This window comes from Sciurus carolinensis, chromosome 3 (assembly GCF_902686445.1).
Source record: "Sciurus carolinensis chromosome 3, mSciCar1.2, whole genome shotgun sequence".
Lineage (NCBI taxonomy): Eukaryota > Metazoa > Chordata > Mammalia > Rodentia > Sciuridae > Sciurus > Sciurus carolinensis.
Genome location: NC_062215.1, coordinates 182341923 through 182362484, shown reverse-complemented (window position 1 = coordinate 182362484; position 20562 = coordinate 182341923). Strand labels below are relative to the sequence as shown.

Sequence of the window (20562 nt, the reverse complement as noted above, 5' to 3'; positions counted from 1 at the left end):
TAAGAGCTTGGGACCAGGGTTTGGGTCACCTCCATAACGTGGTTCATGTGCATAGTGCACCACAGCACTGGGTTCCTGTCCATCCGGGAACACCAACCCTCACACCAAGCATTGGACAGGGAGGGGACAAACGCAATCATGCCTACACAGGGAGGATGGGGGTCGCCTGATCTCAACCCTGCCAGGCAGGCACAACCAAGTGCCAACCAACTGGGCCATGTTCTCTGAACCGGACACCACCCTTGGGAGGACCCACGCTTCTGCCATCTCCCGGGCCTCGCTCTCACATGGGGTCCTCTCGAAGCCCCCCCTGCAGCTCTTCCCTGTGGAAGCTGCCCTCAGGTCTGCAGGCCGACTAACCCCAGGCTCGCGGTCTCTGTGGTAGTTATTCGAGGCAACACCGTTGTGGTCTCCCACCTCCTTGACCCAGCCCCAGGCACCAGCTTCCTCCACACTGTGCTAGGATCCATCCCAAGTGACACCTAGCAGTGCAGCCCCAGTGGGGGCACACCCAGGATGCCACCCTCGATGCCATTCTGCCCTGGTTCTGCACACTGCCAGCAGGTGCAGAGGCGCGTCCTTTGATAAAAGCCCCGCACCCCTGGCGGCCTCGATGGCTTTCCGAGAGTGCATTAGCTCGTCTCCCTTAGGGCCTTGCCAGAGGCAGCCTGTGGCCAGCCTTCACCGCCAGCCCCATCTCCCAACCTCCTCCACCAGCCACACCTGTCAGCCCTGCACCACCTGCTCCATGAGGCATCAAAGGCGAGCCAACCTTCCAAACCCATGTGTGCTGACAGCCACAGCCCAGCCTGGTCAGTGCACGCCGTGTTGTCGGCGGGGTGTGCCGGAGCCGTGGACAGTGCTGGGGCACTGGTGTCTGCAGCAAGACAGCTCATGTCTCACGCGGGCTGTAGGCGACACTGGGCTGCAGGGTGCCCATGGAGGAGAGGCTGAGGGTTTCCAGGTACTGTCCCAGGATGAAGGAGGGCTGTGGAGGTGCCACACGGGGTGAAGCTCTGCACCACTCCTGCTCAGGCAGACCCACCGTGCAGGGGCATTTGGCAGACAGCACCAAGTACCACCAGAAGCGTTGAGGCCAGAATGTTGAGAAATACCTGCATTTAAGAACAGAGTAGGGACTCAGCAGCAAGGAGGGAGAGAGCGATGCACAGAGCCAGGGTGGTCTTGAAGAGGGGACGGACCTTGAGGCAAGACAAGGGCCTCCAGAGGCGGTCAGGAGAGCTGAAGCAGGAGGCAGTGGTGTGGGAAGGGGATGAATTTACATATTCAGTCCCTATTGCCTGGAGCCTCTCCAGTCCTTACAGTCCAGGTGATGTTTCCTGAGTCTCTCAGTCAATGTCCTATGAAGTCGAACTTGTCCCAAGTGCATCTCTCCCTTTCCCTACTCTTCCTAGAACTTACTGATGGTAACTGCTTCCTAAGGTCAAAGGTTTTGAACAGAATGAGTGGGAACTTCCAGCATAAAGATAAGGCACAACTGAGAGTCACTCACCTGGGTTAGTAAACATGTGAAAAAGGACAACATACTCAGCCAACCAAACGTAGAGCTGAGGACACAGAGTTGAATAATCAGAAGAGGGCTTTAGAGCACATTAAAGTATTAGACAAATGGTATGTGTATCCATGTGTCTGTGTGCATGTGAAATAAACAATACAGTAGGACTAGGTCTTTGTAAAGCAAGAGCAGGTAGTGATGAAAAAAGATCTTGGAATTTTTATAAAGGCAATTATTAAAAGAAATAAAATGAAAACTCTGCAGAATAGTCACAATGAAGAGGAAATTCATAGGCTGGAATATCAAACAGAACAAAGTGATTTTTCAAAAATAAAAAAAGTAGTAGAAACTACTTAAGACTTGGGAGTCAAGAAGTACACAATAAAGTCACACAAAGAAGTTGAATTTGATCAAGGCATCCTTATCCTCAGCCATCTGTCCCTCTTGTCATACCTAGGGGCCTTTCCAAGAGCCCTTCACCCCACCGAGGCTCCAGCCTCACCTCTCTGCTCTCCCCGTCAGCCATTCCCATGCAGCCAGGTGGAGCCAGGCCCTCAGAACTTACCTACGCAAGAACCCGTAGAGGTTTCCTCACAAAGACTCCTTGTACTAAGAAGAATATGATGTCAGCTGCTGAGGCTACCCCACACACTCCCCCATGAACGAGCACTTGGTCAGACACTAGGAGAACGGAATCCTAAGAGTAGGGAAATCACAGCCAAGTGTGGAGCTAGGCAGGGACAGGCCAGTGTGCATGGTGCATGGGAGGGTGTGGCCAGGACTGCAGGCCCAGCACAGGACTTGGCCGGCTCTTGGCAGGCCAAGGCAGAGTGCTCAGGATATCACTGCCACTTTGTTCAAAATTAGTGAGCAAACAAAAACCCCACAGTCTCTGGGGTGGATTTAACAACCATGTTGCTTGCAACAGCCCACATCTGAAATCTGCTCACCTCTAAGGACTGAAGCCAACTGTGGAGACTATCTGCACAGTGTTCATAATGAAGTTTAAGAACACACCTTGGGATAATAAGTAAAACAAAACAAAACAACAACAAAAAAACCTATAAGGACCATATATTGTTTTTTTTAAAGGGGGGGAAAAAAAACCAAGACAATCTAAAATATCACCAGAAAAGAACCCTTGCTCTGCTGTGGTGAGCAGAGTGAGCTAGGCCTGCCTGGTAGGAAGCATGGCTGCCCCTCTCCAGAGCTGCTGGTCTTTTCTACTGTATGATCCTCAGTCACTGCCTGCTCCCTCTGAAGCTTGGGTTCTTCACTCATAAAACAGGACAGGAATGCCTACCTCTGGCGGGGTGTGAGGATCACACAATCTCAGCACCCTCAACATTTTAAATGCAGCTCATTCCTTCAAGTCTTTGGAGCCTGCACAGGAGAGCCAACTATGGGCTGCAGGAAAGACCAAGATAGTTCCTGTTCTAGTCCTGTATGGAAGGACTACTCTAATGGAAACCTTTAGTCTGGGAAGGGGAGAACCCAAGCTTCTAGGACCCCATCCCCACTGTATCCATCTGAGAAAACTTCCCAGATGGAATCCATGCTTGGCTCACGGACAACCCCAGAAGCCCAGGACCATAACTGCTGCTGACTGTTCTCCAAGGACCAGGATGTGAATGCCACTGACTACCCCTGGAGGCCCAAGAATGTCCCTTTCACTGACCACTCCCTATGGCCCAGTACTGGCCACCTGCTTTGTGTCCAGTTCCTAATTTAATCCTCAAGACTGTCCTGCGGGCGCTACCATGGGGCTTAGGTGAGGAAGCAGGGGCTCCGACAAGGGTCAGGTGATCTTTGCTTCATAGCACTGGGGATTCTGGAGGCTGGGCCGCTGCCTGGGGCACCTCTTAGGCCCACTGGTACAGGTTCCAGGCTCCTGCTGCTTTTCCTGCTTGGAGGGCAGGCCTTCCCAGGATGTGCATAGCGGAAACTGGTCCTGTGGGCCCAGGACCTTGCTAAAGATAGGTACCCCATGGGAAAGCGAGCACCTGCCTCCCCCTGCTCTACCCCCTCGAGGATTCTGGGGACAAGGTCTTTCTGAAAGCAATGGGTGCTGGTGCCAGCAGGTTCATGCCGTCGGGCCTGCTCCTCAGCAGGGGGCCCACATGCGCTGCACATCTTCACTGGTTCGTGGGCTTGAACTACCCTGCATTTTGGATCTGCAAACGAAGCTGTGTGTATTCCCAGCCCAGGTCACATCAGGGCATCCCCAGTGTTGTCCCATTGGCTTCCTAATCTGATGAGGCCCAAAGGTAATCTGTCTTCCAATCCTGTGGTGCCACCACCCTCAGCACCTACAGTTCCTCCTTGTGAAGATTAGTCACCAGATGCCTTTTGTTCTTCGTGGATACTTGGGATTGAAGCCAGGGGAGCTTCACCACTGAGCTACATCCCCAGTGCTTTTTATTTTTTGAGACAGACTCTCACTAAATTGCTCAGGCAGTGCTCAAACTTGCCATCCTCCTATCTCAGCTCCCCAAGTAACTGGGATTACAGGCAAGTACCAACACTTCTAGCTCACCAGGAGCCTCCTGAAATACCAAATCTCTCTCCTTCACTGCTGCCCTAGACTCTGGGCTTCTCTGAGTACATGGCAGTGGGAGATCTTTTTAAAGGCAGACATCTTAAAGTTTTCTTTAAAGTCTCCTCATCTTAAAGTCCCAGTCTCTCACCTCTGAACCACAGAAGAGCCCTGGGTCTGGCACACAGGCCCTCCCTGGAGGATGTGTTTGCACAGGTCCTCTGCACATGCCATCCCCTCATCTCATTTCCCAGGCCTGCAGGGGTCTTAAAACATTGCCACGAATATCTATACTCCTCTCCTAGCATGGCTGGACTTGGTGAGTTGCTTCCAATAATGCAAGGTGGGAGGGACAGAACATGCCACCTGAGATGGGCCTACTCCCTTCAGCCTCCACTTGCCCTTTATATTGGATCATCTGCTCTAGAAGAACCAGAGGCCATGTTGTAAGGATGCTCAAGTAGCCACATGGGAGTCCAGATGGTGAGGGTATCATGTGACTCTGGAATGGATCCTCCAGCTGTAGCCATGCCCTCAGATGAGTTCAGCTCTGACATTTGACTTTCTGGGTCAGAACCACCCACATGAGCTGCTCCCAAATTCCTGACAGAAGCTGTGATAATGTTGGCAGTTCTAAGCCACTAAGTTTAGGGGTAACTTATTATGCGATTGTACATCATTAATACAGAAGGCCTGCAAGTCTGTCTTGCTACAATGAAAGATGCAAGTCAAAATTACTCCAACAGTAAAACTGCATCAATAGTACCATATACCCAGGAACCCAGGCGAGGTGACTCTGCCTCTGATCAACCCAGGGACTCAGCAGTACTGCCAAAGACCCAGGTTTGTTCATTCTGCTCTGGGTTCTCAGCAGCATGGTCTTTGTCCTCTGGCTTGTCTCCATGTAACCACACACAAGCCTATTGTAATATTTCTGGCACTCCAACCACACAAGCTGTTATCTGCAGGCAGAAGAGAATGTATGCTCTTGTGTCTTCTGTGGATGGGGGAAAGACCTCCCAGCAGCCCCCAGACTGCTCCTTGTGCCTCACTGCCGAGTTGGGGCATATGGTCCTTTCTGAACTTCTGGCCTTGGAGCTGAGAAGAGGTCAAATTCCCCAGGCAACTTAGCTACCAGAAATCAAACAACTGAGACCAGGGTTCTTGTTGGTAGAGGAGACAGCAGCAGTGTGGGGGATACGTAGAACATGGCAGTCTCCCAGAAGGGTTGTGCTTTCAATGCGGTACATGTCCCTCTTTTCCTCTGGCTGCGTGTGTCTCTCACTAGGTACCTCAGCTCTAGGCTTGCCATTTATTTCCCCTTATCCACCTAACTATGAGCAATTTGCAGGCAGGACACTTGTTTTCAATCTCTATGTCCATGAGAATGTCATGACCAGTGAGAGAAACGCCCAGATACTGCCCACCAAACAGATGGAGATAGGAGGGTTCAGCAGAAGACCCTCTGGCTAGGGCAGTGGGAACATTCTCTTGAAAAACGAGGGCAGTCATCCTGGCAAAACAAGTGGGGGCAGCATGATGGGACCAGGCAGGCAGTATTCAGATTCCTTAACACCAAGGGCTTGGGAAGGAAGCGTTGTATGTTTCAGACACTGTCCTCTGCTGGAAAGGGGATCGCCATGGAGAATGCTAGGGCCTGATGGTTCCTCATCTTGGAACCCTCAGACAACACAATGGTGAGGTGTTCCTTCCCTGTGTGAAGGCTCTAAGACTTTAAATAAACATCTCAGTTTCAGAGCCCATAGTTTTGAGGACTAGCATGAAAAACCATCACCCCAGGCTGCTTCCAACCCCTAGTACCCCAGGAGCCAGAGACCCACTCCGTTCAAGACTGGGGGTGGGACAGCTGAGGGAGCATCTCTGTGCCCTGAGGCAGGAGATAGGGCCACGGGGCATAAAGGGAAGAGTGTGGACAGAACAGAGTTGTCCTGATGCCACCTCTAGCTAACGTAGGAGCAATGCCGGCCACTCACTCATCCTGCAGACCTGGGATGCTACCTACTCAGCACCAGCAGTCTCCTGGTCCCTTCCAGACCCTGGGAATCTGGCTGTGGGCATAGGCCCAACCCTGAAAGCTGCCTGCTCTTCTGAGCTTGTCAACATGGGTGAATGGCACAGCAAGCCTCAGATGTCTGGATCCAGGTTAGCCCCAGTTCTGTTGACTACTCAGGGATAACCAGTTGCTCAGCACTTAGGATAGGGAAGAGATTTGTCTTTTACTCCTCTAGGATCCCCAAGTGAGACAGAGCCCAGGTCCTTCCTGATTCCTTTCAGGTCTGCTGCAGCCACCAGCCAGACAAGAGTCAGCACCATAAGTGCTGAAGGAGCAAAAAGCATCCCAGAGAGGGATTGGGCTATGTGGTCACTTCCTCTTCTACAACCTCCACAAGGAGATGAGTATGCTGGGCCCCAAACCACGGGACGGGAGACTGGTGAGGTCAAGGTAGCACAGCCTCATGGCACATGGAACACTGTTGCCAATGCAGGTCCTGTTCCGTCTGTCGCTGGAAGGTTGCCGCTGTCACGGGAATCTGGGACTCCAAGGCAGACAGAAGTTAAGGGCAGGGGCCCTGGGCCAGGTTCAGTTTCTCTTCCAGCACTAGGGACTTTTCTTATCCCGCTGCAGGAAAACTGTTCTGACTACCTTTCAGATCCCAAGCCCGAATAAAGTAGCCTGAAAAGGCAAAATCTGAGCCGCACTACCAGGAGCAGACGGTTATCACTAGAATGGGGGCCCTCTTCTTCTCCACTGCCTGACCCTATGCTTCAGCTTCCACGAAGCGAGCTTCCTTCCTGGCAATGGGCAGACAGGAACTGCAGCAAGGGGGAATCCTCGAGACGGTCGTGAGGTGTCTGCCCTCGCTTCCCCGTGGCAGGGAGCTGACATGAGCTGTGACTGCACGTTCCCATCACTATGCAGCCACCAAGACCAGACGCCCGGCCATCTGCGTACCCAAAGAACACTGCGGCCGCATTCCTTGCCCCTCTAGACCCCAGAGGGTCCGACCCCAACTGCCTAGAGACAAACGCCAAGCCCCTCAGCGCGCTCATCCGCCAGGACCCCTAGGTACAGCCCCAGCAGTTATGGACACCAGATCTGCGGTCGAGGGTACACAACCCGCCCAGGTAAGTTCTCTTTGGTTTCTCCCAACAACCGGAAGTCCCGAAAGGCACAGCCGGAATAGCTGCCCAGCGCCGGAAAAAGAGGCGCATTCTGGGAAGGAGAGGCGCGTTCTGGGAGCAGTGTTGTATGCAGGGATTTGTAGTCCGCGGCTCTACCTCGACCAGTAGCTCCAAGAGCTCGAGTTCGAGAAGCCGGGTTCACCGTCCCGAGGGCAAAATTCCCGCCGGCCCTGGGTGGCTGAGCCTCGGTCAGCGCGGTTCCAGCTCCCGCTGGCTCCGGGAGAATGACAGCAGGAGCGACGGCGCAGCCTCGCGAGACCCGAGCCCGGAAGTTCCCCCCGCCGCGCTCGGAAGTACGGCTCGCACTTGCCAACGCTCGCGCGCGATTGGGCGGCGGCGTCATCTGACCTGAGCGACGCGCCTGATTGGCTGCGGCCGTTACCTGGCGACGGAGCGGGAGGGCTGCGCGGCGGGGTCAGCACCTGCAGGTCCCGCGGGCGCGGCAGGCGGTGGGTAGCTGCGGCGGCGGCGGCCCGGCCCGCGGGCTGCAGATGGGAGCCCAGGGCGCTGAAGATGCTGGCGGGCCGAAGCGAGGCGCCGGCACGGGAGCTCTTCCGGGACGCCGCGTTCCCCGCCTCCGACTCGTCGCTCTTTTTCAACTTGTCCACGCCGCTGGCCCAGTTCCGGGAGGACATCACGTGGAGGCGGCCCCAGGTGGGGCCCGGCCGAGGCAGGGCTCGGGCGGGTGCGGCGGGCGGCCGGCGCGCGCCTAGCACCCCTCCGCTGGGCTGGGGACGAGCTAGGTCCCCAGGGAGCCAGGCGGGGTGCCGCCCCACCTGCGGTCCTCTGCTCCGGCGAAGCGGGAGCCAGTCCAGCAGAGCGCTTCTCAGAGGCGTCCAGTGGGGACTTGGCCCCGGGGCGTTCGTACCAAGAGGAGGCTTTAGTTAGAGGAAGTCGTTCCGATATGCAGGAGAGTGGAAAGCATGGTTCGCAGTTCGATTCCACCACGTACACACGGGCAGTGTAAGCGCCGCATGTCGCCGCCGGGCCCCCTCGTGATCCCCCACAGGGATCAACCCGCCTTTGCTCCCACAGACTCGGCATTCTAGACACCCATGCCAAGAGGTGATGCACAGCAGAAGTTGGGATCGTGTGGTTAACCAGAGCATGTTGGAACAGCCACCGACCGGGTGGCCGTTGTCGTGCACATCCCGGGACTCTGGTGAACATAGAACCATTGCAAAGTGCGCAGAAAAGTTCGGGTCAGCTAGAGTTTCCAAATCGGTTGAAAGTTTGTCTCAGTTCAGTTGAAGAACTTGCCCTACAGGTGCAGGTTGTTTGATTGATCTGGAGGCTCAAGGCACAAGAAGAGGTGAGGTGTTTCAACAGATGAAAAACCCAGCCCCTCCTTGTTTTCTCTGGAGTCTACACCTGGCTTCCAGTCTGCATGCCTCTTTTGGCCGCAAACCTTCCTGTTCCGTTGCTTTTGTGACTGCTACTCACAGGCGGTGAGGGTCCCTTGTGCCCTCCTGGAAGAGCCAGGCTAAGCCTATAAAGCAACACTGCGGTAGAAGTTCAGTTTTGGATTTTGTGCTTATGCATTTTATTTTAAACATTTTTATGTAGCAACTCGAAGCTGCAGCCTAGGCTTTGTTGATATGTTTAGAAGTGGTTTATCCGTTGAGAGCCTGGGGAACAAACTTTCCCCACGTGGATGTATTCCTAGTGGAGATATCTGGATGCTCACCAGCCCTTAGAGTGGGGACTTCTTGACTGGCGACTGAGGTGGCTTTAACAAGCAGCCTGGTTTTCTTGGACAACACTGAGCAGGTCTGGGAAGAGGCAAGGGCCAGATCATGAAGAACCATGTAAATCATGCCCTTAGAATTTGGGGTTTATTAAAATGCAGTTTAGGTGCAATGAGCACCAGTAGAGAGTTTTTGATAGAGGAGTGGTTCTATGGACTTAAGTTTTTAGAAGTTCATTTGTTGGGCACTGGAGCAGAGTATGACAGGGTGGCATTAAAAAGTGTTTTAATAGTTTTTTATTCTTTTATGGCAGATTTTAAAATATCATAACTGTATTGAGTCTGTCATCTATTCATAATGATAACAGTAGTCAACAAGAAAGAAGCAGAACTGGGAAAGAAAGAAGCTCACTGGTGCCCCAGGGCAGGAGGCTGGTTGCCAGGGCAGTAGTGCATGCGGCTCTTGCAGGAGGCTCTGGTGAAGGTGCAGCAGTGGCAAGGCTTGGGAGTAGAAGGACTTGAGGTTGCTTTGGAGGGCTAGATAGGCTGTAGTGACTGATGAAGTAGAGATGATGGAGGAATCATCTGACCTGAGAAACTGGCTGGTGGTGGTCCAGGGGAGAGACTAGGGTGCTCTGGAATTGGGTTTACCTCCCATGTTCAGGTGGAGCTATCAGGAAGAACTGGGCTAGAGGCCTCTTTCTGGATATGAGAGCAAAATGGGTGATTTGCCACCGGTCCAGTGCCTGGAAGAGCATCTCAAGAGGGCATTTGGGTAGTGAAGGGGGCTAAGGCTGAGCCCAGGGAGACCTAAGGTGTTGTATGTGGGGCAAGCAGGTGCCTGACAAGCATGAGAAGCAGCGGCAGTGAGGGGAGAGGGCTGGAGGAGCATGTAGATCATGGGAGCCAAGAGGACTTGCAGCTCCTCAGGGGATGGGGGACAGCCAGCTGTGGTGGGTGCTGTCAGAAGTGACACCATGGAGGTGACCTGATGGAGGCATTAGGGGCATGATTGACAGCCTAGCAGGGCCTGTGTGAGCATGAGGGAGGAAGGACACAGGGACAGCAGTGCTCCTGAGGAGGTCATTGGGGGAGGGGCTGTGATGCTGAGGGACAACGTTTTAAAGACAGTGCCCCCACCTTATGCATAGGGAGGGATACCCAAGCTCATAGGAGGAGTAAATGGCAGGAGGGGTCTGACTAGTGGCTTCTGATGAAGCAGGAGGGAGGTCAGCAGCTCAGGAGCATGAGCAAGGGCAGCATGAACGTTTTGTGACCTGAGGGAGAAAGGACAGGTGTGAGATGGTCTCGGGGTGTGGGAAATTGAGCCTTTTGGGGAAATGGTAAGGTTCCCACCAGTCCAGAGGACCCTGTGGAGACTTGCAGTTGTTAATTTATGAAGTGGAACTGTTTTCTAAACCAGTTCTTAGTTATTAGGAGAAGGGGCATGGTTGGATTCAGCTGGAGTTGGGGGTTTTGCCAATAGATAAGGTGGGTAGAGATGGACACTCCTAGTCTGAACTGGACCCCCGAATTTGAATTTGAAGACAGGAGGTCTTAAAGGATAATGGCTAGAGAAGCCAGCTGCCCCCCCAGCCCCTCATGTTGGGTGGGGAAACTCAGATGGTCAGAAAGCCCCTCCTAGCCCATCACCTGGGTCCTTGTGCTCCGCCCTTGACTACAGGTGTCAGGCTTATGCTAACATTGGATATCTTCTTCACCTCAGGACATTTGTGCTGCGCCCCGGCTGTTCCCAGATAACGCGTGGGAAGGACAGGTGAAGCAGGGGCTGCTGGGCGACTGCTGGTTCCTGTGTGCCTGTGCTGTCCTGCAGAAGAGTCGGCACCTCTTAGACCAGGTGTGGGCGCCTAGCCCAGGATCGTGACCGTGCGGGCTTCCTTGTCCTGCCTGCCAAACACAGGAGGCTCCTTCAGGAGCACGACCCTGCTGCAGGGCTCTGTGGCTGCGCAGCAGGGTTAGTGGGACGCTCGAGGGGTCCAAGGCCATGAGTGACAACCTGCCTGTCCCCGTCACGCAGGAGTGAACCAGATCTGGAGTCTCTGCCCTGCTCTGAGATCTCCTGAGTCCTGGGTTCTCCATGTGGCCAGAGCCACACACTTGGGGTAAAAAGACACGTGCTGGCTGTTTTCATCACAGAAAAAAAAAAATCTTCCCTTAGAGAAAGAAAGATTTATTTTGGCTCCCGGTTTCAGAGGTTTCAGCCCACAGGCAGCTGGCTCTCTTGCTCTGGGCCTGAGGTGGGGCAGAACATCCCGTGAAGGGTATGGCAAAGCACACCTTCCTCGGTGCAGCCAGAGAGCGGGCAGGGGGAACACCACCCCCCAGTATTGCCATCAGACATGGATCTCAGTGGATAAACATGCTGACCAGGTCAGTGCTCTCAGGTCCAGTCACCTCTGAACATGGCTGCACGGGTGACCAGCCTTCAACATATGAGGCTCTGAGGAACACGTCATACCCACACCACCAGCCTAGCTAGGCCAGGGTCAGAAGGAGGGTCCTGTGTGGCTGGTTTGGCATCTTTTTCTGTAACTCATTGACCCCTGTACTGGGGATCGAACCCCAAAATGCTCTGCCACTGAGCTACACCTCTGCCCTTGTTATTTTGTTTTGAGACAGGGCCTTGCTAAGTTGACCAGGCTGGCCTTGCACTTCCCGCCCTCACGCCCAGCTGATTTTTTAACAGGTTTAAGTGTGAAAGCGTGAGAGGTAAAACTGTTCTGGCAGACCCACAACACTGACACCCGTGCAGATTTCCCTGCCTTTGCTGCTTTAGGTGTAATTTGGCTCTCATGCCTCTCCGTGCAGCCTTGCTGGCTTTGACCCTTCCTTCAGAAGAGGTGCTGGTCCTGTGGTCATCACATACTGGCCCCTGAGTGGTGGAGCCAGTGCCTTACCAAGTCTGCCTGGTGCAGATCCTGCACCTTCTAGCACTGTGTCAGATTTTGAAGTCCCAAGGAACCAGGAGTGGGCACAGTGGATTTAGCTGCAGCAGGGCCGCTAGACCCATGGGACCTGCTATTTACAGCTAGTTCTGTTGAGAGTTGAGTCACTTGTACTTGCCAAAGTCAGTTGGTTTGGATTCAGGTTTTACAGTTCACCATAAAACATAATGGTTGATTTAAAAAAAAAAAAAAAAAAAACTTTGGAGGATACTGTGTTCCTGCTTGCAGTCCTAAAATATTCAGATGGAAAGTCTGTGCACATTTCTTCTGGTGGTTGAGTTTGCTGTGAGCAGGGGTGGACACAGGTGCAGATCACTGAGCCCTTGCACTTCGCAGGCACCTGTGCTTGCTGGGCACCCTGTGGTCAGGATGCTGGGGCTCAGTGCTGCTTGTCTCTCATGTTCTGCTCTTCCTTCCTCTGTGCACGGTAGGTCTTCCCTCCAGGACAGCCGAGCTGGTCTGACCAGACATACTGTGGCCTCTTCACCTGTCGAATTTGGCAGTTTGGACAATGGGAGGAGGTGACCATTGATGACCGTCTGCCTTGTCTTGCAGGGAGACTCTGCTTCTCCCGCTGCCAGAGAGAGGATGTGTTCTGGCTTCCCTTGCTGGAAAAGGTCTATGCCAAGTACGTGTGCTATACTGAGCCTTAGGCCCGGGCTGGACAGCTGTGGGGCCCGGGCTGCCCCAGAGGCCCCTCTGTGCCACTCAGGGCCACAGAGCACTTTGCAGCCCTCAGGGTCTGGCAGCCAGTCCTGGGGGCCAAGGGGCAGGTTCTGCCCGGGGACCGTGACTGTCCCTGGTCCTGCTCTCTCTTCCCTCCCCTCATCTCAGGCCAGGGGGAGGCTTCAGTCTGCAGGGAGAAAGGGAGATGTGCCCTTTCACTCTCTCAAACTCGGCAGGAAAGTGCTTTTGCATCCTTGTCCTTGAACACCCAGGACAGGTGGCTTCTGCACAGCTGTTGGGGAGGAGCGAGCCACCTGAGTGGCAGCACTTGCTTGTCACAGTCCTCCTTGCCAGTTCTGACTGCATAGCTTCTCTTAGATCGTGGTTAGCAACTTACTGAAGGAACTGACCCAGAGGCATTTGAGAGAGAGATACTGGGAAAGACTGACCAGGAGAGTCATTGATGTTGGTGGGCTTAGATGAGCTCCTTGGATGAGGGCACTGGGGTTTCTGCACCTCCTCTTGCTTTACACTCTGCTCTCACTGGAGGCCAGAAGGTTTCCGCGCATGGGCAGAGGACCCCTGAGACACAGTTGATTGGCATGTGCAGACGAGACCAAGTCTAGACTTGGTGAAGACTGCAGTAGGAAGCAGAGGCGGGACTCGAGATGCGAGGGAGTGGGGAGTACAAGGTCCACTCGTGGTGGACTCCACTCCATGATGCTGTGGTTCCCTAGGGTCTGTGGGTCCTATGAACACCTGTGGGCAGGGCAGGTGGCAGATGCCCTGGTGGACTTAACTGGCGGCCTGGCAGAAAGGTGGAGCCTGAAGGACTTAGCAGGAACCAGTGGCCAGCAGGACAGACCTGGTCGTGGCTGGGAACAGAGGACATGTCGGCAGCTGCTCCGCCTGAAGGACCGGTGTCTGATCAGCTGCTCAGTGCTCAGCCCCCGAGCTGGTAAGGCGAGTGGCCGCAGGCCCCTCACTGCTTACCTCCATGTCCCGAGCACATGCCCATTGCCTACTGTCCCTTCTCCAGAGAGAGGTCCCTCTTCCCTCAGCCAGTCCATTCAGCTAGAGCAAGGCAGAACCTACATGGCTGTGTCCTGCAAAGCTGAGGCTGATCACCTTCACTGTCCGCCCAGCTAGTGACCCTGCAAAATCCAAACTGTTTTCCATTTTAATGAAATTTATTAAGGCTCTTTAAGGGACATTTGTTTATAGAAAAGTCACCTACATGTAACTAACCAACTGTGAGTTCTCCAGGTACTTTTTTTTTTTCATAAACACATGCATGTTTTCTGGGTTTTTTTGTACCAAGGATGGAGCTCAGGGGCACTCAACCACTGAACCACCTCCCCAGCTCTGTTTTGTATTTTATTTAGAGACGGATCTTCCTGAGTTGCTTAGTGCCTTGCGTTGCTGAGGCTGGCTTTGAACTCTTGATCCTCCTGCCTCAGCCTTCCAAGCTGCTAGGATTATAGGTGTGCACCCCTGTGCCCAGCTTCTGTTCTGTTTTTCTTGTATGCCTTTGCTGTGCTGTTATATGAATGTGGTCAGTGTTTTATTTTGTTAATGGACTTGACAAGGTTTTCTTAACCCTCCCTTTAATTTTAGATGTTTAAGGTCTTGTTGTTTATCATAAACAATTCTTCAGTGAGCATCTTTATGATTCTTATTTAGGTGTGGGATTATTTTTCATAATGATTTTGGTTAAAAATATGAACATCAGCATAGACTGAAACATGTTGGCCGTCATGTTGCTCCAGCCAGTGTCTGCGGGTTGTGAGGTGCTGGTCTGGCCCCTCACATCAGCTGAGACATCAGCTCCCTGGAGTTGTTAGTTTGGGACCACCCCAGTGTGGTAGGGCTGATTCCTGGCACTTCTGGCTCTGCCCCAGCCCCTGCAAAGAACTGCTGGAGCCCCCTGAAGTGGCAGGGGCTGGGGCACAGGGAGCCCAAGAGTGGCAGCTGCAGTGCCTTCTAAGCAAGCCCTGAAGTCATTCCAGCAGTCCTTTCCCTCTCTGGACAACTACCCTGACTCCTCCATGCAGCTGCCACGTGTCCTGTGGTCTCAGCAGGTGGAGCCACGTCTGGGCTTCCAGTCCTCCCTGCTGTCTCGGTCCAAATGGCCCTGGTTCCAGCTGACTCTGCAACTGTTCTGGCAGTTGCAGGCCGGTCAGTGGTGGTGTAGTGGTAGCAGTGGGGTCCTTCCTGACGTGTGGTGACAGCTGAGGTCTGGGACAGGAGTGGCTTGCACAGGGAGCCGGGGCCCACCTGGTTCTTCACACAGCACAGCCTGCTGCTGAAGACTCCTGAGCTAACTGGCCTGCAGTTAGGAGTGCAGCTCCCGTGGTCCTGGGCCTTCCCGGTAGCCTTGGCTGGTGGGATGGACGCCTCCTCACTGTGGGGACTGTGTGTTGCTGTTCCTATACCTGCTCCGCCTCACGCAGGGGCCAGGGATCTGGGGGAGTTCCATGCCTTCATCGTCTCAGATCTGCGGGAGCTCCAGAGTCGGGCTGGCCAGGGCATCCTGCTGCTGCGGATTCTGAACCCCTGGGGCCGGCACTGCTGGCAGGGACTCTGGAGAGAAGGGTGAGTGCCAGGAGGAGGGGCCGTGAGACCCTGTGTGTTCCTTGGGGGTCCAGCTGTCAGTACAGTGCTTGTGTCTGGCAAGGCCTGCTTGGCCCTCCTCTCCCGCTGTGCTCAGGGCCTCAGGGAGTTCTTGGGAGGTGTGGCACCGCAGCGACTTAGGTCTGGGGGAACCCACAGACCCACGAGCAGGAACTTGGTTTAAAGACCCAGTTAAGCCAGGAAGCCCTTGAGACCTGGAGCTCCAGATGATGGTGGCCCTCACAGCCAGGTGCATGTAGCAGCTCCACCTGAGACCACAGGGCACATGTCCTTCTGGGTTGTCCTGTCCAGGAAGACAGTTCAGAGGCAAGAAGCTCCTCTGGGGAAGGGGAGCCGCTCCCGGGAGTGCTGCTGGAGGGAAGGCCCCTCACTTCAGGAGGCATCTCAACACAGGAGGGGCCCAAGAAGTGGGGTCATGGGGCTGCCAGAAATGGGGGGCTCTCAGACCCCCAGCTGATGCTGCCAGCTCTTCCCTGAAATGAGGTTCCTTGCAGGGGTGAAGGGTGGAGCCAGGTGGAACCAGCTGAGGAGTCTGAGCTGCTGTCTCAGCTCCAGGATGGGGAGTTCTGGGTGGAGGAAGAGGAATTCCTCAGGGAGTTTGAGGAGGTCACCATTGGCTACCCAGTCACAGAGGCCGGCCACCTACAGAGTCTCTACACAGGTAGGGCCAGCAGGGGGTGAGTCCCACGTGGGCACCTCCCTTGCCCAGGCCCCACTGACTGACTCATCCTGGGAGGGCCTCCCACCATGGCCTGTGGGTATAGCAGGGCTGTCCCAGAGCTGACGTGGGTTCTTTCCTGCCAGAGAAGACGCTGTGCCACGTGCAGGCGCTGCCTGGTGCCTGGGTCGTGGGGCAGTCAGCTGGAGGTTGCCGCAACAACAGCTGCTTTCCCTGCAACCCCAAGTACTGGCTGAGGCTCTCGGAACCCAGTGAGCTGTGTGTGGCTGTTCTGCAGAGACCCAGGAAGCACCCAGCAGGCAGGGCCCGGGCACTGGTGGGCCGTGGCCCCGCCCCATCCAGCCTCCTGGCCAAGGACTACCAGGCCAAGGACTACCAGGCCGTGGGCCTGCACATCTGGAAGGTGAATGCTCCCTTCTGCAGTGGCTGTGGGGACAGGCCTGCATGCTGGCACTCTGCCCAGCGCCCTGTCTCGCATCTGCTTGGCTGTCGTGGGCTTTCACACTCTGGTCTCCACAGCCCAGCTGAGCTGAGGCCCTCCAGCAGAGGAGCTCTGCAGCCCGCCAGCGGCCCCTCTGCCTCTGCCTCTTCCCTCAGTCCCTTCCCTGCATCACGGGGATGGTGACACTGATCTTTAGCCTTGTGGACTGCTCTGAGGCTCTGTCACACTCAGCTACTAGATCATAAAACTGTTTCCTGGAAGGCTGGCTGGGCCAGGAGCTGCTGCCTCTCTGCTTGCCATAGGGTGTGACAGCTCACACCTCTGTATAATGGCTGCATTATAGTCCTTTCCTCTTGCAAAGAAAGGAATGAGCCTTTTCCCATAGTCCCCAAGCGTTGCTGGCCGGGGACCTTTTTGAGCACAGACCCATGTAGATTTGTTTTCTTGTGCCAGGGCTCAGGGAAGCCCTGGGTCTGACATTTCCAGCTGGCCAGAGAGGATGTAGGTGCTGGCGGACTGTCCCCTGTTAGCCCCGGAGGCCTTTCTGTCTGAGCAGGGAAGCAGGGGTTGGGCATTGGGCTCTCATACTGTGCTTCTGCCTGCCCTCTTGTAGGTGGAGAAACGGCGGGTCAGCCTGCCCAGAATCCTGTCTACTCCCCCTGTGGCTGGCACCGTGTGTCATGCATATGACCGTGAGGTCCATCTACACTGTGAGCTCTCCCCTGGGTACTACCTGGCTGTCCCCAGCACCTTCCTGAAGGACATGCCAGGGCAGTTCCTGCTCCGAGTCTTCTCCACAGGCAAGATCTCCCTCAGGTGAGGAGCGAGTAGCAACTAGGAACAAGGGCTCATCCAGGGGTGGAACTCTGGCACCTTACTTGGGTGGGGCACATTCCTCAGACAGCTGCCAGCACCCTCCTGTGCTTGTCCCTCAACAGTGCTGTCAGGGCAGTGGCCAAGGGCGCCTCCCCTGGGGCAGCCCTGCCTGCCGGCGAGTGGGAGACCTTGCAGCTGCGGGGCTGCTGGAGAGCAGGCCAGACAGCAGGGGGCAGCAGGAACTTTGCCTCCTACCTCTGCAACCCCTGCCTCCCTTTCTCCGTCCCTGCGGGCTCTGGTCCCCGCTGCATCCGAATCACCCTGCACCAGCACTGCCAGCTCAGTGACAGCCAGCTGCACCCCATTGGCTTCCATGTTTTCCAGGTGGGCTCCTCAGCAGGGGACGGGTACAGGGGAGGCCCCAGGGAACCTGCGTCTGTCCCATGTAGTCCCAGCAGTCAGCTGCCTGGGAGGCAGAGCCTGGGCTCCGTCGCTTGGGCACATCGACCCAGCTGTCTGGTCTCACAGGAGGCTTGCCTCTGGGTTTCCTAGGCTGTATTTACTGGGTCAGCCCAGGTGGCCCTTGGCCACTCACCTTGGTTGAGAACTTCTTGTGTCCCGGGGTCAGTTCTCCCCAGAGCATGCCTCCCACCCCAGGACCCCAGGCCCTGGAGGCTGCTCAGGATTCTGGGCAGAGGCCCGACATACTCATGCCCTGGGGCGTAAAGGCACGCCCAGGACCATAGCAACCGGTCACACCACCTGCCCCTCTCATGTCACTGATTGCTCTGGGTGGGACTGGCAAGAGACTGTTCCCCAGTGGGTGCCAGTGGAGGTTGGAGAGGCCGTGGCCTGGTCTGATAGAAGGGTGTGTGGGGCCAGAGGAAGGCCGTGGAGAGGCCCTCACTGAGACAAGGCCACCGCCATGCGGTTCACCTGCTGGTCTGGTGCTGCTACTGTGACCAGCAGGCAGAGGAGTTCCAGGCGGATGCAAAACCAGGTGGGGGTGCACTCAGGCTGGCAGCTGGAGGCAGCACCTGAAGCTGCAGCAGCCTGCAGTGGGGCTCAGCCCTGCACCGGTGAGACAGGAAGGAGGGAGACCTGCAAAGTGACAGTGGCCCCAGCGTCCTTCTGGAGTGGGGGCATCAGTCCAGGTGAGGGGTAGGGTCAGGAAGCAGAGGTCACACTGGACGCCTCTCCATGGGCCACTCTGGTGGTACTGCTGCTCCTGTGGCTGCTCTACCAGCTGCTCCCACCTGCGGGCGGAGCTGGCTCAGCTCCTGCCGGGATGACTGGGTCTTAAACCTCACCAGGTGCCTTCCCCGCCTTGCTCTCTCTTACCCCTCCTGCTGAGCTGGGGAGGCACACCTGTAGATCTGTAGTTGGAGGAGGCGTCACAGGCCCTGTGTTCTGTGGGGACATTCCGAGCTCCCAGCTCAGGCCGTGCCTGTTCAGGGAGGACGATGGCGGAGGATATCCTGGGCCGTGGGGGTGGGGACACATGGGCCTGTATTGCAGGTGACCTGGGGAAGAGAGTGGGATTTCTGGTTAAGAAGGTCTGTGCCCTCCTCTCTGGGGAACCACTGCAGCCAGAGAACTGGACGAGGACTTCTGGAATCTTGCCCCATGGTACACACTGCTTAGGCCACCAGGAAGGAGCTCAGACCAAAGGACCAGTGCCCAGGGGCCGCCTGTCAGCATTCTGGGGTGGGGTCTGGGCAGTGGTAGGTGTCCACAGCACAACTGATCTGATGTTCCTCTGGCAAGGGTAACCCAGCCTCAGCAGGAGGTAAGTCCAGTGGGTGGGCCTGGCAGCTCCTCTCCAGAAAAGGGACCCACGTGACTCAGCGGAGCCAGGCATCAGCATCTCATGACACAAGCAGACTGCCTCCCTGGGCCACGTGAAGGGAGGCTGTACAGTGCCCCACAGCCTCCCCAGGCCGAGCCCTGCACCCTCCAGGTTCCTGCAGCTGGTGAGAGGCGGGGCGCAGGCCCCCTGCTGCTCCAGGAACCGCTGCTGAGCTGTGTGCCTCATCGCTACGCCCAGGAAGTGAGCCGGCTCTGCCTGCTGTCTGCAGGGACCTACAGGGTTGTGCCCTCCACCTACCTGCCTGACACAGAGGGCTCCTTCACGGTGACCATAGCAACCAGAGTGGACAGGTGGGCTCTGGGTCTTGGGGGTGACCAACAAGAGGTCTCGGCACCTTTGCACTCCGCCTTCCCTGTGGTCCACTGTGCCTGCCCCGCGCACAGGCTTCTTCCTGTCATGGGGGGATCTGAGGCAGGCAGGGGTGCCCAAGCCTGGGAGGAGGGTCTGGTGGGCGGCGGCCTTTGTGCCAGGCGAGGCCTGGGGCTGACCCGCATTCTGTCCACAGGCGGTCGATTCACAGCCAGGAGACGCTGGGCCAGGTCCTCCAGGAGGTTCGTGACGCCCCTGCCTGGTGCGGTGTGTCTGCCTGTAGCTCTTGTGGCCCCTCATGTCCCAGTCCCTCCAGCCCCTCCAGCCCCTCCCAGCTGCCTGAGAGCCACAGGGCAGAGATTCCAGGGCCCTAGGGGCTGGGCTGTCACAGTCCCTGGGGGTATTCGGGGAGGCGGCAGGAGCAGCCCTGAGTCGGGCCTCTCCCTCCCTTGCAGGTCTCCCTTACTGCAGTGATGAAGGCCTAGCCGGGGCTCCCCCGAGCCAGCTCAGGTGGCTGGTGCCGGCGCTGAACCTCCAGCTGCCACTCAGCTCTGCAGGGCAGCTGCTCCCAAGTGAGGTGCTCTGTCCTAGAGAGAGGGAGTCTTGGGGCCGCGCAGGTGCTGCAGGAGGGGCAGGAACTCCTGTGCCCAAGACCTCGAGATTCCGGGACTCCAGCGTCCCTCCCACATGGTCTTGCCAACTCCAAGCAGAGGCCTGGTACCAGGCAAGTGTGTTGTGCCAGCCGTTGCTGAGAACTCTTTATTACTTGAAATATTTTTAGGACATGACTTTATAAATAAACGTGAGCAATTTGTGGGTTGGTCTTCTTCCATGAGGATCAAGACTGAGCAGGCTGCAGGAAGGGGCATGAATGGGTGCTGAGGTGGGGTGAAGACCACATGGGCTCTGGGGTGCTGGACAAGTCTGGCCTGGAGCTGGCGTGTAGGAGGAAAGGAGTCTGGAGGGGCAGGTACAGGGTTTGCCCCAGGACAGTAGGCAGGAGGGCTCCTATGGAGGAGAGGGGCCCAGCAGGGTGGAGACTCCTGAGGGAACACAGAAGGCCGATGGACTAGGCAGTGAGAGAGGGCCAGGGTGAAGGTGCTGCCTAAGGGTGGCCGCCGGCTCAGACATTGGCAGCAGACATCAAGACAGGGCTCTGCAGGAGGACTGAGGTCAGGTGCCCCTGTGGGTCTGTGCTGTCCGCCAGAATACTTGCAGTCGTCGGGATGACTCACGG

General features: G+C 56.1%; 1 protein-coding gene across 5 annotated transcripts; it reads left to right on the top strand.

The window, feature by feature from the left end:
• Positions 1–7627: 7627 nt before the first annotated feature.
• On the top strand, positions 7628–20139 carry Capn10 (calpain 10). Of its 5 annotated transcripts, none has more exons than XR_007107756.1 (12): positions 7628–7910; positions 10670–10801; positions 12341–12537; positions 13313–13533; positions 15029–15170; positions 15704–15870; positions 16014–16291; positions 16944–17146; positions 17269–17530; positions 19225–19306; positions 19522–19567; positions 19781–20139. XR_007107756.1 is itself a non-coding variant. In XM_047545563.1 (12 exons), the coding sequence occupies exons 1-12, from the start codon at positions 7770–7772 to the stop codon at positions 19808–19810; spliced, it is 1938 nt and encodes a 645-aa protein (XP_047401519.1). In that variant the 5' UTR covers positions 7628–7769; the 3' UTR covers positions 19811–20139. The 5 variants fall into 5 exon arrangements, 4 of the variants coding, with proteins under 4 accessions (XP_047401519.1, XP_047401520.1, XP_047401518.1 ...); XM_047545563.1 differs by having other exon boundaries at positions 10670–10720; positions 19107–19306; XM_047545564.1 differs by having other exon boundaries at positions 19194–19306.
• The last annotated feature ends 423 nt before the right edge of the window (positions 20140–20562 follow it).